We start from the raw sequence: 17,718 nt of genomic DNA on the forward strand, positions 1-17,718 counted from the left end.
GTGATATCATAAGTGGTGTTACCGTAATTAATACTAACATTTTTGTTATTCACAATGTTATTAATATTATTGTTGTTCTTATACCCTGTTATTTCTGTAAGAATATCTTATTATCATTCATTGATTGTATTTCTCATAGCAAACAAGAGCGGCTCTTTTGGCATCAGGGGATGGGAGGAGGAGGAGGAGGAGGAGGAGGAGGGGAGAAGAGGAGAGAGGGAGTACAAAAGAGCGGGGGAAAGTGCGGGACGGAGTGGCGGGCGGACCGGGCTGTGGTCCTAAGCGGCGGTCCTCTCCTGTGGCCGGGGGGGAAGGGGGAGGGGGGGGGGAGGGGAGTGGGGGGAGGGAGGGGGGCTCTCTGGTTGACCGTGACCCCGCGTCCCATTTCTGCGGTGACACAGGAGCAGATGGGCGGCTCGCTCCTCCCTCCTCGCTCTCGCAGTCTTCCCTCATAAGCAGCCCAGCGGGAGCTCCCAGACAGCCATCAAGTCTCCCCAGGCGTCACGCGACCCTATATCAAACGGAGATGAGGTGTACGACGACGCCTACATCGGCTTCTGCCTCACCGGCCGGTGGAACCGATGGACTCGAGTGCCTTCGTGAGGTTTGGGAGGGAAACGCTGTTCGACCGTGTGTGTGGGGGGGGGGGTTCAATTAGAAGAGTAGCTTTGGCCATTTTCTGAGAGAGGGTCAACACGGCCCCACTTCCTCCTCATGTGTCCTCTGTGCTCTCTCCTCGTTGACCTGCCTTTAGTTTGCTCCTCGTGGGCTATAAGGTTGCAAGTGTGTGGACAATATCTTTGTAATCATCCCTGATCTCCGAACACTACATCCCCTCCGTTTGCTCCACCCTGTCTCCACTGCCTTCCAGCCGGGGCCTCCTCTCCCCGCCCTCACACGTCAGACTCAATGCTGGAGAGTTTCTCGTACACATGGCCGTTGCTTCCGTTGAAGGGGCGCGGGGGGCTGACCCCCAGCATGGAGCCGTGGTGGTTCATTCCAGCCAGCCGGGGGGCCACGTTGGACATGACCCCGGCCGTGGCAGACGCTGGCAGGTAGGACGTCACGCCCATCGGGCCCCTGAAGTCACTTCGGCTGTTTTTGGTGACCTGCTGCTGCTGCTGCTGCTGCTGCTGCTGCTGCTGCTGCTGCTGCTGCTGTTGCTTTTTCATATAATATTGTTTGGCTCCGTGCATCAGACACTGGTCGTCGCCGAAGGTGGGTATAAAGGGGTTTTGGTTGACCCGGTCGGGGTAAAGAGATTTTGATAAGGAGAACCCTGACCCGCCTCCACCCTCCATCAAGGATCTATCCCTTTCTCTCATGTCTCTCTCGCCAAAGGAGCGGCGGTGGAGTCCCTCCCCGCCTCTGAACAGGCCGAACGACGATCCTTTCTGGCTGTCACCTGCGTAAAACAACGGGTCCCTGTCTCTTTCCCGCTCCCTCTCCGAACCCCCGTGGCGCTCGAATATGTGTGCAAAGGGGCTGACGCCCTCCAGGTAGCGCTCTTTCTCCTTCAAGCTAACACTCCGGGGCGGGGGCAGCATCCCTCCCATACCTGCGCCGCTGCCCATCCCCCCGCCCCCTCCTCCTCCTCCTCCTCCCGGACCGCCCATCAAGCTCCCCATCCCGCCTGACTCCTCCTTCTGGAGGTCCACAAAGGCGTCGTAGGAGTGCTGCCGCCGGAGCGGCTTGCCGAACCCTCCGCTCTTCCTCCGCTGCTGCGCCTGTGGGCCTCCTCCTCCTCCTCCTCCCCCGCCTTGCCCTCCCCCCATCTGTTCCAAGAGGTGGTTGTTATCCTCGCTGATATCATAGAGGTTGCCTGTCTTTTTACAGCCCTCGCAGCGCATGCAGGTGGCAGAGCTGGGCCGGCTGTTCCCCCCGCCTCCCGACGACCCGCAGCTGATACCGCTGTACCCCCCGCCCCCACCGCCCCCTCTGCCCCCTCCTCCTCCCCCGCTGGCCCGACAGTTCCGGCACTCCCACTCGCCGCCCGCCAGCCCGGCTCCTCCTCCTCCTCCTCCTCCTCCTCCTCCGCTCTTGGAGTCGGCCTTCTTGGGTTTGCTCTTCAGGAAGTCGTCCACGGGGACCAGCGAGGTGCAGGTCCCGGCGACGACCATGCCTCCGTCTCTGCTCGCGGGGTCATTGGTCAGGTCCACGTGCTCCCACTGAGGCACGCCCTCTTTTGGCCGAAACTGGTCCAAATAGAAATCCCTCACGCTCTCCTTGTCTCTGAACATGGGCGGAGGCGCGTAGGAGGTCACGCCATTGTTCCCTCCTCCTCCTCCGCCGCCTCCTCCTATTCCTCCTCCTCTCTTGCGCTCGGCGGGCAGCAGCGGCGGCGAGGCGGAGCGGTGGCCGTGGTAGTGGTGGTGGCTGATGTGGTACGGCTTCCTCCTGTAGCCCAGCTCGATCTCGTCCAGCTCCCGTCTGGACTTGGCCGAGGCCGGCCTCTTCTTCAGGCTGTCGCGGTACTGTTTGCGCTTCTTGGCGTTGCCCTCCAGGTTGCCGTAGGTCACCGTGTGCGTGGAAATGTCCGAGACGTCCGAGCGCGCGCAGTCGTCGTCCGCTCTCCCGCCGCAGTAGCCGTGGCCCGGGATGTAATTTGAACTGGATCCCTTGAACGACAGTTTCCCATAGAGGTCGGGCAGGCCTGCCTTGAAGCCCTGGCCCGAGGGAGGCGTCTGTGACAGCAGGTCAAACTTGCTCATGTTCCTGTGGGTCAGCGCCGAGCGGGGCTGCGTGGTGAAAATGGGGGCCACCCCTCCACCCAGGCTGTCGCAGTCAAATATACCCTCGATGCCCTCCAGGGAACTGGCGCTGCCCAAACTGTGCGGCCGGTTGGGCGAGGGTCCGCTGAGGCCGAGGGCGGAGCCGGTGTGGTGGTGCAGGTAGTGGTCCTGGTACAGATTGCTGTCCTTCAGGTGGAGGTTGCCAAACGTCCTCTCCACCTCGTTGATGTAGTCGCTGAACATGTTGTCCTCGGGGAGGTACGGCGCCTTGCAGTCGGAGTGGCCGGCCAGGCTGCGCCGGTGCTCGGAGACGTCGTACACGGAGGACTCGCGGCGGATGAAGTCCAGGGCGCTGTGCGGCGAGCCGTTCACCCCGGACAGGGAGGCCATGTTCTTGGCGGTGCGTAGGAGGCGTAGGATGTTGGAGTGGGTGTTGTTCATGGTGGCCGACGGGGAGTTCAAGGCCGAGCTGCTCTTCTCCTCAATCTGCACCCCGTGGATGCAGCTCCAGATGCCCTGTGTGGGGAGAGAGAGGCAAGGGACACGATTAAACAGAGAGAAAGTTGAATTGAACCATAATTAATTCACTGATACTGTATTCTGATGAGGTGCCTCCAGTATAACAGCGCTCACAACCTTTTCCAACTCAGGGCCCACTTGAAAATCTCGAAGCTTTAAAATATAAAAATAAAATAAAAATACGGAGGCCAAATAATGTGTTGTCAGAGCACTTGTTATTTTCCACACAGCATCTGAAACATGTTGCAGCATTTTGAGTTACAGTTTTCAAGGAGCTGTCCATCAGCAAGGGGGTTTAAATTTGTTTAATGTAAATAATAATAATAATAATAATAATAATAATAATAATAATAATAATAATAATAATAATAATAATAATAATAATAAACTTCTAATGATTTAGCGGGCCACTTGCAATACCTCTGCGGACCTACAGAGGGCCGCGGCCCACATGTTGGGAATCGCTGGCTTATATAACATTCCACTGCAGTGGTACTGGGAAGCTCCTGTATTTGAATGTGAGCAGCTGTATGAATGGAAGGTGTTGCTGAAAAAGAGCATGTGGTATCAGAAAATGACATCATTTGTATAGAAATGACTGTATCAACGTGTAGCTAGTCTGTTAGCTTTCTGTCTTCAGCACACAAATACAATAATTTTGTTCTAAATACACTTAGGTGAGAAATGAGAAGGCCCTTAATGTTGAGGCTGTCAATACCTTGCTCCATCTATGGAAACAAAATAGAGATACATGTAGAGTTCATGTAATTTATGGACAAAAACATGTATTAGATGAGAGAGAGAGAGAGAGAGAGAGAGGATAGGTGGATGCTAGATGATTGATAAAGGCAGAGTGCCTGTAAAGCCCCTGGGTCCCGCTGGTCAATAGCTTTAATCAATGTGATTAGAATTCAGCGGAACAAAAGCCTCTGGCAGTTATTAAATACCTCAGGCCTGCGCCGGCCTCAGCAGTGCCACCTGCTGGCCTCGGCGCCACCTGCCTCGACACAAGGGCCGAGCTGAGGAGACGCTGGGCCGAACGCGCTGCGCTGACAAGAAAGATTAAGCGCTCCATTTGCAGTCAGTGATGTATGATACAATATTCAGATCCAAATGGATGTGCAGAGGAGGGCAAACGAGGCGTGACAGATGAGGACGGTAAAGGATCCAATCGATCCTCAATGATTTCACGAGGTTTTTCTGGACGTCCGTGTATGACTGGAGATATAAAGGGATCCATTGAAGGTGGGAGTTCAGATGCCCTCTGTGCTGCTATAGGCACTGTGGGGTCAGGACCTCTGCCTGGAGGTCAGGGGTCAAGCAGCGCTCCAGCATCTCTGTCTGTTGTTTAGTAATAATGTTGTAACTCTTTCCCAGCTGCTCCTTTTATCCACCAATGTGACTCTTTGACCCTCTCTCTTCACCTTTCACCTGGAAGTTAATGAGGTATATAGACAGTATCTTCACTGCAGCACCAATGCATACCCCCCCCCTCTGTTCCTCTTTTTTTTTTTTCTCTCCTTTTGTTTTTTTTCCCACAGCGCGACGAAGCACAGCCGAGGGCATCACGAGCAGTCGGTCAGTCAGCACCGCTTAGTGAGGTGTTGCTTTGTGAGATGGCCTCTCGTTTCCCAGTTGGGCCAATCACAGAGCTCCCCCGAAACCCGCCCCCCACCCGGATTTCCCCCATTTTTCTCCCCAATTGTACTTGGCCAACTCCCTCTGCTTTCCCAGTCATTGCCCCACCCCCACTGCCAATCTGGGAAGAGTTGTAGACTATTAGCACATGCTTCTTCCGGTACATGTGCAGTCGCCAGCTGCTTCTTTTCACCTGACAGCGAGGAGTTTCATCGGCAGGACGGAGGGCGTGGGAGGATCACGCTATTCCCCCAGTTCCCCTCTCCCCTGACCAGGCACCCCGACCGACCAGAGGAGGCACTAGTGCAGCGACCAGGACACATACCCTTAATTTGGCTTCCCACACGCAGACACGGCCAATTGTGCCTGTATGCACCCCCGAACCAAGCCAGAGGTAACACGGGGGCTCGAACCTGCGACCCTCGTGTTGGTAGGCAGGGAATGTAAAAAACAAACGCACATTGACACAGTGATGACAGCAGGCTACTCTGAGCCGCTGCGGAGCTCAGGTTTGTTTTGCGAAAATGTAGAGAAAGGAAAAATGAGTACATTCGACCCTGTGAGTACAATGTGTTCAAGTGAATTCAACTTGTTTTGTTTCAGTGCCAGTTCGCCCCCCCCCCCTGCTGCACAGCGCTGTTTGTTTAGTCAAAGTTTATTAATATTGAAGGTGTGTCGCGGGTCCAAATTGCACCAAATCCGTCACGACACGTCCTCGGGTCCCCAGCAACACCCCTGCCAAGTGTGAAGGAGAGCAGCACTGGAGATATGTGAAAGACAGAGAGAGACTCCTTCATCTATAGTATGATGCTGCAGTAGCTCCGTTATGAGCCAAGCTACCCTGCTGTGTTGGTCTCTCCACCATGTTGAATGGGGGGTGGCAGTCGTTATGCTGTGTGTGTGTGTGTGTGTGTGTCTGTGTGGGGGGGGGGGGTGCATACATTCATACGAAAATGCATAAATTAATAAGATGTTTAGAACGGTGTGTGTGTGTGTGTGTGTGTGTGCGTACGTGCGTGCGTGTGTGCTTGCGTGAGACACGCGCGCGCACACACACACACAGTTTGTCGGTAAACGCAAGTGTCTGTCTTTAAGTATTCAGTCTCATATCTTCGGTGCCAGTCGGACGCGTAATAAGGCTGCTTTCTCACTGGGAACGATTGCTTTCGTTCCGCTCTGTTCCGCACTCGGGAACGACTGCCCCCCCTCCCCTCTCCCCCGCTGGTCAGCTTTCACATTACAATATTCCTTCCGCGCTCGGAAACGGAACAGAGTGCACTTGCGTCATCAACTATGCCTGGAGTTTATCCTCGCCCGTGTGTTGTCTATGTGGTTCAGAACGGTTGGCTTTCACACTCGCAAGTGTTCCGTGCCCGGACACGCCAAAGCGCTCCACAGACCACCTTTTCAAGTGGATCCTGTCACGGTTACCTGTCGCGCGCCCGGGCGCAGAACGCAACGGAACGCAACGGAACGCTACGTTCACACTCGTCAAATTAATGTTCCAAAACTGGGGTCAATTTGGGGACAAGTGTGCTCGGGAACGGTACCGGGGAGCCAGTGAGAAAGCATCCTAAGACTCTGGGACAGACGGCTGCAGTGTAGCGCGGACGTCCACGCCAAGACTTCCACTTCGTCGTTGTTGTTTACAGTCGTATGCAGAGTTTAGCCAAAATGGCGTCTGGACCTAAAACACCTAAAACACCTAAAACACCTAAAACACCTCCAATCAATCAACTCCAACTCCATTCTCGCATCAATTGGACTGTAAACGATGACCACGGCGCACGGAAGCAGAAGACTGTGCGCGGACGTCCGCGCCGCGCTACACCGAAACCCCCGAAATATTGGCCATCGTGCCCAGAATGTGTCATCATCTGTGATATCACCCCCATCACGAATTCTCCCAAAGCATCCATCTTTAATCTCAAGATCATCTATTTCCCCCTCAGGTCTCCACTGTCAAATATGAGCAGACCCTGTTGTATCGAGCGATGATAGCGTATCACAGCACAGTCAGGATCTCTCTCGCTCTCTAGGAAACACACAACTAACAGCCACGACCATAAACACCCACTGAACATCGTTGAGCATCAACTCTTGGACATTTACAACGTCAATTGCTGCTTCGTATTCAGCAGAGACTTTGTCGACTCTACATGCCCACATAATGTAGCAGTTGGCAGGCTGCTGCCAGCCTGGCACTACAGTAGCTGATGTGTGAATAGCAATAACTCTGGCCTGGGGCGTCGTACTGTAAGAATTTGAAATCCGCCAGGGGATCCGAGTAAAATCTATAAGTGATTACATTGGTACACGCAGGCTGGAAATCAACAAATAAACTGCCTCTCACGTACGGCCGCCGATATGAGCGCAAACAGCTCCTAACGCTGGATGGAGCAGAATGTGTGTGTCGTAATGAGCAAATGAGCCGAGGAGGCAGCGATTAAGCCTCGAATACATTTACTGTTGTCAAGTCATTCGGCTCTTTTTCAATCGATATCATTCATTTACTTCAGTGTAGCAGGTGGGTCCTGGAGGAGCAGGTGTAGGCGGGGGGGGGGGCGAGGGGCCCCGGCCACGAGGCCCCTCGGGAGGCCCGCGGAGCGCTAACGCACCGTGAACGCGTGACCGAGACCGCGTGACTCACGCCCCACCACCGTGACAGATTCCTCATTTTTACGCCGCCGAGCTTAAATGTTAATTGCGGCCATAATAATAAAGTTTATTGGATTATGCTGTGAAATTTAAGAAAGCGGAATCAATCGGAGCGGCAGCGCAAGAGGGGGGGGAGAGAAAAAAGGAGAAAAGAAAAAAGAAATGACCGCCGATGGTGGGGGGAAAAAAACACACACAAGTAAATGAGCGTACGGTCAAGGAAAGTGGAAAGACGATAAACTGTTAATTTCAAGTGTTGTTGTTTGGCTCTGCCCCTGTTGTGTGCTCCAAATGCAAATCAAAGCAGTCATTGAATATTTCCCCCTGAATATTCGAACACACTGAATCATCTCTGTGTATTTGTGTGCACACGGCGTCCATTCATGTCATCCAAAGACAGAGAGGTAATTGCTCCCGGATCCAGTTCCCATGCAAATGATCATGATGCAATAACGATCAACAACAGCGCCCGTGCCCGTCTGTCTCCTTGGCGGTGAGAGAAGTCAACTGCCTTTTTTGCCGCCGCCATTTGGGACTCCAGCCATGCAAACAGGCGGCGGGAACGCGAACGCGCAAAAAAAAACATCGACGCCGCTAAATTAACAGCATACAAAAATAATCAAAGTTGGGCGCCGGAGCGTAATATTAGAGCAGAGGAGAGGAGAGGAGAGGAGAGGAGAGGAGAGGAGAGGAGAGGAGAGGAGAGGAGAGGAGAGGAGGGGTGGAAAAAAACCAACAAAGTTTTTCTGTAGCCTTTGCACAAACACAAACAGCCCCGGCCGGCGCCACAGCGGCGTAGCAAATGGAGAGAGAGCAGTGGCGTGTGGCTCTCTCTCTCTCTCTCTCTCTCTCTCTCCGCTGTAAATTAGCCACGTGCTTTTAGCCCGCAGCGCTTCACCTTCAGAGGCACACAGTGAATTACACCCGAGCCGCCATGTCAAAACTATTGGAATGCAAATGAAATACCTGGAGGGCGACTTGGCTCTCCTGGGATCCAGTAATCTACCCTCTCGCTCCGCTTCTGCGGCTGATTTTGGTTGAGTGCAATATTGATTTTGGGCTCAACATTTTGTAAATATTTACCCCCTGGACGTCAGAAAGGCCCGGGCAGCTAAACAGAAGGAGAAATCTACGATAGCTATATATACTTCAACCCCAGAGCTTGGTCCAGCTTGGCTATATATATATATATATATATATACAGTATATATATATATATATATATATATATATATATATATATATATAGCTTGGTCACAGGGGGGACACAGACTCAATACTTCATTCATTTATGGTAGTAGTCTCTAAGCCCTGCCAGCTCTCTTTATAGACTGAAGCTGTTTTCCTCCTCCCAGTACAAAGCACTCTCATTGACAGTACAGCGCAGACAGTAAAGCTGATGTAAGGATGAGTGAGGAAGGACTAAAGGTGACTTTACAGACAGGGAGGAGCTACAGACAGGGAGGAGCTACAGACAGGGAGGAGCTACAGACAGGGAGGAGCCGGCGACATGGAGCTCAAATAAGGAACTAGCTCTTTTTGTTTACAGTCATTCAAAGACCTGACAATTCCGCTGATGCACACAAGCCTACTGCAGCCCTGTTAGTATTGCTCCTTCGCTCCATATTGAGGATTTATCCGTTGTTTTTAAACGTCAGTATTCTTCTATTCATCCAACCATTATTCAGCCATCATATCTTTTTCCGCACATTCTCTCCCTCTTTTTTATAGTCGTTCCTCCCCAGTGAGGGAGGACTTCACGACCCAAACATCGCATTTCTCCTGCTAGATGAAAGCCATCTTTTAAAGCAAACCTGTGTAGTGCGCCCGTTCTTCTCTTTGGATGTTCTAGTACTGCAGGTAGTTTCATACCCATCAATGATGAGTGTGGTTTACCTCATGAGGACAATTCAGAGTGAAAAGCATAGACTATAAAAAATATGGAAGAGAAACGGTAAGAGACAACGCCAACACCGCTGCTCACGTTTTTAGCGCTGCTGTAATACATGTAGGCTGTCACCATATTAGCATTAGTTGACAGCACGGAGGTTCGATATTAACAGTTGACAGCTGCTGAATAACTTGTATAAACCATAAAGTCAATGGTATAAACGTGTTAATAAATTAATAGCTATAGGAAAACTTTTTTGCCAGTGGGATACCGATGCATCTTATATACCGGATTTTACGGTATATAACCCCCCCATACAGTTGTCATGACTAAAACCCTTTTGTCTATTTCTGCTGTAAAATCGGGCATTTTGACACGGGGGTCTATGGGGAATGACTCGCTTTTGCAGCCAGCCTCAAGTGGCCATGTGAGGAACTGCAGTTTTTGGCACTGCTTGGTGAAAACAGAGAAACCAATATTAAACTAACTGACTAAACTCCCACAGTTCTCCCTGCTCCCGCCCGCCTCACTCACCCTGCTGATGGAGAAGACGAAGCCCGGCTGGCCCGAGCACACGCCCATGAAGCAGAAGCGCAGCTGCCAGTAGAACCAGTGCTCGCAGATGAAGGTGATGAGCGACAGGGCCATGGCGGCGCCCAGCATGTAGAAGACGCCCGCCATGTTGTCCACGTCCAGCTGGCTGGACATCACCTCGTTCTTCTCGTGGTGGCAGATCCCCGTCAGCCACAAGGCCTCCAGCTCCTCCATCTCACCTGCAGGGGGAGAGAGACAGCAGGGTGGCATCTTTATCTTTATTGTTTATGACAGGGACAATGCACAATACTATATTGAACCAGAAATAGCTAGTAGCTCATTTGCATCTATAGTCCCTGGGCGGGAGAAGACGGTGGCACAACATTCTGAGCATAAGCATAATAGTAAAACCATATTCCTAACCATAGAATTACATCAATATATCAGTATATCCATAACATCCTTAGGAGTAAGTGGGTTCTGCTATTTTGATCAAATTTCTGGTTACAGTCGAGCTATTGTGACAATTGTCACTGATGATGTCATAGACATTGTGACATCATCAGTGAGCGACATAACCGATGATGTCATAGACATGATGACATCACAATTGCTCGAGTGACATCACTCATCAGTGAGTGACATCATTGATGATGTCATAGAGATGACGACATCACAATTGCTCGAGTGACATCACTGATTATGTCATATACATTGTGACATCATCAGTGAGTGACATCTCGAGCACTCCAATGATGTCCTCAGTGATGGTAAGTGGGCTCTGTCTGCGATTCTGGTCCGTGATCTCGAGCAATTGTGATGTCACTGATGATGTCACAATGTCTGCACTCGAGCAATTGTGGTGTCATCAGTGAGTGATGTCATCAGTGATGTGGAGTTGATAGGGCAGGTGAGCTGCGGGCGAGGCCGCGGAGCGGGCGAGCTGAGTAAGCGAGCTGCAGGGTGGGCGAGGCCGCATAGCGGGCGAGCCTAGGAATCGAGCGCACGTAGCGCGTGAGATGCCTAGTTATATAGAAATACACACATGAGTATATCAATAGAATTACACACATCAGTATAGCAATACATTTGTAAAAATAATCAAAATTGCATCATATTTCCCTACATTTAAAACTAAAAAGAAAAGAAAATATTTTCGGTAGACAACAGTGTTCTAATGTCTACAGGACTGTCCTTCTCTCAGACATTTTTAATTGAGGACTTAAAGCGTTTCAAAGTGCTGCAGCCTTTAATAACAGCCGGCAGGTTGTTTGTTCCACAGCCCTGCTGCCTTGACTGTAACAGCAGTCTGGCTGAACTTTGTGGATCAGAATTGGACACAACAGTCCCCTCTAGTGGAGGCTGTTGCAGTTCTAGTACCAGTGTTGCGATTTGCCACAAATTGTTTAAATGGTGGTGGAGCAAGGCAGTGGAAGATTCTACACAATAAACAGACATTAGCCATGAACTGAAAGTTTTCAGAAGTCAGAAAACTATACGTCCTGATAATGCTGCAATGGTGCTAGGTGACGGTGTTAGGTTTGTTATCCAGTACCGTCAATGTTTGTTTAAATAGTTTGTGGAGTGACCGCATGGCTGTTTTATTAGCCTGAGACCAGGTTGCGGCAGAGTAAGATAAATGAGAGAAGATCAAAGAATGCTTATACAAATTCACTGCATCTGTACTCAGCTGATTTCAAATGAATTTAAATTGACGAAGGTTACATTCGACATTCCCAGCAGTTTTTCTAATACGTTTTTGAAGGTGAGGTTGCTATCAATGATAACACGTAAATATTTAAACTCTTGGACAAACTCCACCCTCTGTCCTTTCATAGAGATCTCAGGTGGGGGAGAGTCATTAGGCCTTATAGAGGAATACATATTAACAGTTTTAGATACATTCAAAGTGAGACATGAATCATTCAGCCAATTAGCTAAATTCTCCATAGCACCTGTGAGTAATGATGCAGCTTTTTGTTTGGAGCCTGCATGTACATATATGACCGTGTCATCTGCGTACATCTGCACCGTAACATCTGTGCAGATGCGAGGGAAGTCATTTATGTAGCTGCCGAAACAAAGAGGACCTGTTGAATGTTGCAACCTAAATCCAAACGGCATAGGATGAAGTGGATGATGACCAGAGTTCAAATGGGCTGTTAGTTGGATTGCAACAACTTTCTCCATCACTTCTGATAAAATGGGCAGAATGCTGATGGGTCCATAGTTAGCCAGTTCTGAACCATCTCCACCCTTAAAAATAGGCGAGATGACTGCCGTTTTTTAAACGGTCAGGGAAAACAGCGTCCTTAATGGATCGATTAATCAACTGTGTTAATTGATATGCACAAAGTTGTTGCATATTCCTCTCAAATAAACAAGAATCAAGCCCGTGTAAATCCTGTGCATTTGAATTTGTTAGAGTCATTATTAGGATTTTCAATACCTCCTGTTCAGTAGTCTCAGTCAAAGAAAAAAATGGGAGGGAGAAGAATGCATTTTATTTATCGGCGCCTTTCAAAGCACTCAAGGACACCTTGCAAGACACATGAAAAAAATCAAAACATCATAAAATCAAACAAAGCAGTAGTAAGTTACAACAAATAGGTGAAAAAACATACTCATAACCCTTACAGTCAGGATCAGTCCGAATACGCCAGTTTAAAAAGGTCTGTCTTGAGACAGGATTTGAAGGTGGACAGAGAGTCAATATTGTGAAGGTCTTGTGGGAGAGAGTTCCAGAATGAGTGAAGGCTGTTAGACCCCATGGTAGTCAAGCGGGCAGATGGTGTAGTGAGTTGGAAGGCAGAAGAGGATCTGAGAGTACGAGAGGCAGCTGCGCTGGAACTACTTTTAAGTAGGGGGTGCTGTTGGACTTTTAGCCATATTTAGAGGAATATTTAATTTTAAATTAACATTAGGATTATACCGTTGTGATGTCATTATTCAGTATCTTCTCCTCTTCTCTGCAGCATTACTCAATTTACCCTCAGGAATCAGGGACAGTGATAGCCTACCTGCTATTCCTCCCATCTTCTCTTTCTTTTTTTGTCAGTCTTGTCATCTCGTATCTCTTTCTCTTCACAAAGCTGGGATTTGACTGGCAGAGTCGTCATTTTTGTCTCCGACTCCATGAACAAAGTAAACACAGCTATGTAAACACTAGTTTCAACGTGAGGCTAATTAAACAAAACTTCAGCATTTCCCGGAGTGCACTCTTCACAGTGTGGATCCTATTTTTACCCAAGAACCACTGCGTTGAGCAAAGATCGTCTATGGAAAAATTAGAGAAAACACACGCACATCTCTTCTTGTAGGTGCTGAGTCCAAAGTGGTTAATTCATCAAGATTAAAAGAGACTCGCGACACTGATTTGCTCCCAATGTTTTGTTTAATTTTGCATTTTAAAAGACAACGTTTCGAGCCGATGCAGGCTCTTCGTCAGGTCAGGCAGCAAAGATATCCACTACACAGTACAGACTCATGCACAGAAACAAAGTAGAGCCAAATCCAACAATTTTGAAAATTCCATCTCTTGCCACCAGGGGGTGCTGCCGCACCCTCAGCACCCACCTTCCCGCGCCCTTGACGAGAGGGTGTCGATGAGAAGGAGTTTGGAAAGATACGAAGGTGGGGCATTTGGGTGGTCTAGATTGTAGTTAAAAGCACTCGCCTACCACCACCGAGACCTGGGTTCAATTCCCGGCAGCGGTAGTTCCAGCTTGGTCGGACGTTGCTACAGCTACAATTCGCCGTGTCTGAGTGAGGTGAGAAGCCGGTGGGGGTATGTGTCCTGGTCGCTGCACTAGCGCCTCCTCTGGTCGGACGGGGCACCTGTTTGCGGGAGGAGGGGAACTGGGGTGGTCACTAGCGTGATCCTAGCCTGTGCTACGTCCTGCCGGTGAACCTCCTCGCTGTCAGGTGAAAAGAAGAAGCTGGCGATTGCGCATTTCTCGGAGAAAGCATGTGCTAGTCTATGGCTCTCCGCAGATCGGCAGAGGGGGTGGAGCAACGAGCGAGACAGCAGGGGGGATTGGCCCAAGTACAATTGGGGAGAAAACTACAGAAAAAAAGAGAAGAAAGTAAAGAAAGAACGGGACCAGAGAGACACAGAGAGAGAGAGAGAGAGAGAGAGACACAGAGAGAGAGAGAGAGAGAGAGAGAGGAAAGCGGAGGGCGGCATGGCAATGACAGGAAGAGAAGTTTTTGTAAGCCGACAGGGAATGTAAGATACAGAGGAGAGAGGGGGGATATGATGTAATAACAGGATGGGTATTAGAGGGCATGAGGGATGGTGCGTGCGGGTGATGATGCAAGAGAAGAAGAGAAGAGGGGAGATCGAGATAGAGGTGTAGGGAGCGAGGGAGAGCAAGGACGACAGAGAAGTTTGATGTGAAGAAGTGCCGCCGTGAATCTCCAAAGTGGAGAGAGAGAGAGAGAGAGAGAGAGGGCGAACACGCAGCACGCACGCACGCACACGGGTCGCATGTTAATGCCACGCAGCTTTACTTCCTGCATGGAGGAGAGGATGAGAGCGCGCGCACTCACCTCAGCCTGTCGCTGCTTACCCCACAATATGCTAATGTATCCGCGTCGTTATGTATGTGCATCTATGCAAATTGTAGAAGAAGTGTGTGTGTTTCTCTATGTGTGTGTGTGTGTGTGTGTGTTTCTCTATGTGTGTGTGTGTGTGTGTGTGTGTGTGTGTGTGTGTGTGTGTGTGTGTGTGTCCCAGCTATCGTCCCTGTGTGTGAGGCTGGTCCCTAAGCATCCTGGTTGCTTTGTGGGTCACCTTCTGTTTCATCACGAGATGTTTCTCTATCAAAGCCGGCGGCGGCGGGAGGGACACACGTGGCGGGAGGGACAGGGCCTTTGCTTAATTAATCACACGTTCAGGCGCTATCGCCGCACGTCAGCGCAGCTCCTGCACAGGAGCGCTGCCTGGCCCCCCGAGCATCGACAAGAGACTCGCCCCCGCATACCAAGTCGGGGAGAGATACCACAACTGATCGTGAAACCATTACAGCAGCTGTTTTGACATGGTGAGGAAGCAGCAGTGGCTTCTAACCCTGGCAGCTGTCTGTCTGTGGCATGGCATGCATGTGACGTTTGGGGGATTTTTTTTTTTACTAATTAACTCATCATAGGGGATCCAGTTGGGAATTGAACCTAACCATGGGATTTCTTTACCGGTTGAATTAGACAGGACCAATACTCATGTGGCTCACACATGTAACACAGGCTGGTTGTCTTGGTATGTGATGATGTATCACAAGCCCACGGCCTGTTTGGGGTCCCAAGTTTGTATTTGTTTTTTCTTTATCAAAATACTTACGGTAAATCAAAAAAGGAGAAGTAAAAAAAACAAAAAAACAAAACGAAGTATACTTAAATTAATGTGATTGGGTTATGGTTTCAAAAACAGAGCAAACTTGGGTGCATCGATAACACACTTGGCAGGCAGCACAAGCCATATTGCTACCATATGTTTTTTTAGGGAGCAAAAGTACTCTAACAAGTTACTTTTAATGCAACAAGTTACTTCTTAAGGGAAGTAATGAAGTGAAGTAACTTGATCCAACACTGCTCTTAAGACTACACAAGTCAAATCAAGCATAGTGAATGTAGGGCTGCCTGCTGGGCTGGCTAACTGGGCTAGAGAGAATAGAATGCTTTCAGCTGTACGCTCCATTTCAGAATCTTACCACTCCTCCTCTCCCCCCTCCTTCACCTGGCCTCACTCTCCACTTCACCTGCCCTCACTCTCCACTTCACCTGCCCTCACTCTCCACTTCATCTGCCCTCACTCTCCACTTCACCTGCCCTCACTCTCCACTTCACCTGCCCTCACTCTCCACTTGCCCTCACTCTCCACTTCACCTGCCCTCACTCTCCACTTGCCCTCACTCTCCACTTCACCTGCCCTCAATCTCCACTTCACCTGCCCTCACTCTCCACTTCACCTGCCCTCACTCTCCACTTCACCTGCTCTTACTCTCCACTTCACCTGCCCTCACTCTCCATTTTCCACTTCACCTGCCCTCACTCTCCACTTCACCTGCCCTCACTCTCCACTTCACCTGCCCTCACTCTCCACTTCACCTGCCCTCACTCTCCACTTCATCTGCCCTTACTCTCCACTTCACCTGCCTTTACTCTCCACTTCACCTGCCTTCACTCTCCACTTCACCTGCCCTCACTCTCCACTTCACCTGCCCTCACTCTCCACTTCACCTGCTCTTACTCTCCACTTCACCTGCCCTCACTCTCCACTTCATCTGCCCTTACTCTCCACTTCACCTGCCCTTACTCTCCACTTCACCTGCCCTCACTCTCCACTTCACCTGCCCTCACTCTCCACTTCACCTGCCCTCACCCTCCACTTCATCTGCCCTCACTCTCCACTTCATCTGCCCTTACTCTCCACTTCACATGCCCTCACTCTCCACTTCACCTGCCCTCACCCTCCACTTCACCTGCCCTCACTCTCCACTTCACCTGCCCTCACCCTCCACTTCACCTGAACTCACTCTCCACTTCACCTGCCCTCACTCTCCACTTCACCTGCCCTCACTCTCCACTTCACCTGCCCTCACCCTCCACTTCACCTGCCCTCACTCTCCACTTCACCTGCCCTCACTCTCCACTTCACCTGCCCTCACCCTCCACTTCACCTGAACTCACTCTCCACTTCACCTGCCCTCACTCTCCACTTCACCTGCCCTCACTCTCCACTTCACCTGCCCTCACCCTCCACTTCACCTGCCCTCACCCTCCACTTCACCTGCCCTCACACTCCACTTCACCTGCCCTCACTCTCCACTTCACCTGCCCTCACTCTCCACTTCACCTGCCCTCACCCTCCACTTCACCTGCCCTCACCCTCCACTATCCAATGAATTCAAAATGGAAAGAAAGAAATAACTGCACCAAAAGTAGTTTGAAAAAGCTTGAATATTTGAAACTACTTTCAGATGTTGCTGTTATAAGCCATGTGCAAAAGGCGAGTTTTTTATTTTTCAAATGATGCAACACGTCTTTCACAGATTTGAAGGGCAGGTTTTTGAGGACTAGTAAAACAGCGATCAAAACTGCAGTGTGTGTGTGTGTGTGTGTGTGTGTGTGTGTGTGTGTGTGTGTGTGTGTGTGTGTGTGTGTGTGTGTGTGTGTGTTTGTTTTCTTCATGAAACCCATGATGTATTTTTTGCCTGGGTCAAAGCATGCAGACTCCTTGCCAGCCTTGGTAGCTGATGCTGGTCCCTTTCTAGGCCACCATGAGGGGAGTGGATGGGGAGGTGTGGCAAACAAAGTCACATTGAAATCCTGAGAGGGGTGAGACAGGGCCGGCTGACAGGGGTGAGACAGGGCCGGCTGAGAGGGGTGAGACATGGCCAGCTGAGAGGGGTGAGACATGGCCAGCTGAGAGGGGTGAGACATGGCCAGCTGAGAGGGGTGAGACAGGCTGGCTGAGAGGGGTGAGACAGGGCCACCTGAGAGGGGTGAGACATGGCCAGCTGAGAGGGGTGAGACAGGGCCACCTGAGAGGGGTGAGACATGGCCAGCTGAGAGGGGTGAGACATGGCCAGCTGAGAGGGGTGAGACATGGCCAGCTGACAGGGGTGAGACAGGTTGGCTGAGAGGGGTGAGACAGGGCCAGCTGAGAGGGGTGAGACAGGCCGGCTGAGAGGGGTGAGACAGGCCGGCTGACAGGGGTGAGACAGGCCGGCTGAGAGGGGTGAGACA

General features: G+C 50.6%; 1 protein-coding gene across 1 annotated transcript in view; it reads right to left on the reverse strand.

Annotated features, from left to right (window-relative positions):
* Positions 1–893: 893 nt before the first annotated feature.
* The window catches only part of grin2ba (glutamate receptor, ionotropic, N-methyl D-aspartate 2B-a), a gene marked incomplete at its 3' end in the record, with an annotated part of 142,045 nt that continues 125,220 nt past the window's right edge, over positions 894–17,718 (reverse strand). The window contains exons 13-14 of the mRNA XM_083649399.1: positions 9,973–10,211; positions 894–3,248 (exon numbers count right to left, since the gene is read on the reverse strand). Of these exons, the coding sequence (XP_083505525.1) occupies positions 894–3,248; positions 9,973–10,211 (2,594 nt within the window). The remainder of the gene's footprint in view (positions 3,249–9,972; positions 10,212–17,718) is intronic.

This window comes from Poromitra crassiceps (genome assembly GCF_964638095.1).
Source record: "Poromitra crassiceps genome assembly, chromosome: 13".
In the NCBI taxonomy this organism is placed as follows: domain Eukaryota; kingdom Metazoa; phylum Chordata; class Actinopteri; order Beryciformes; family Melamphaidae; genus Poromitra; species Poromitra crassiceps.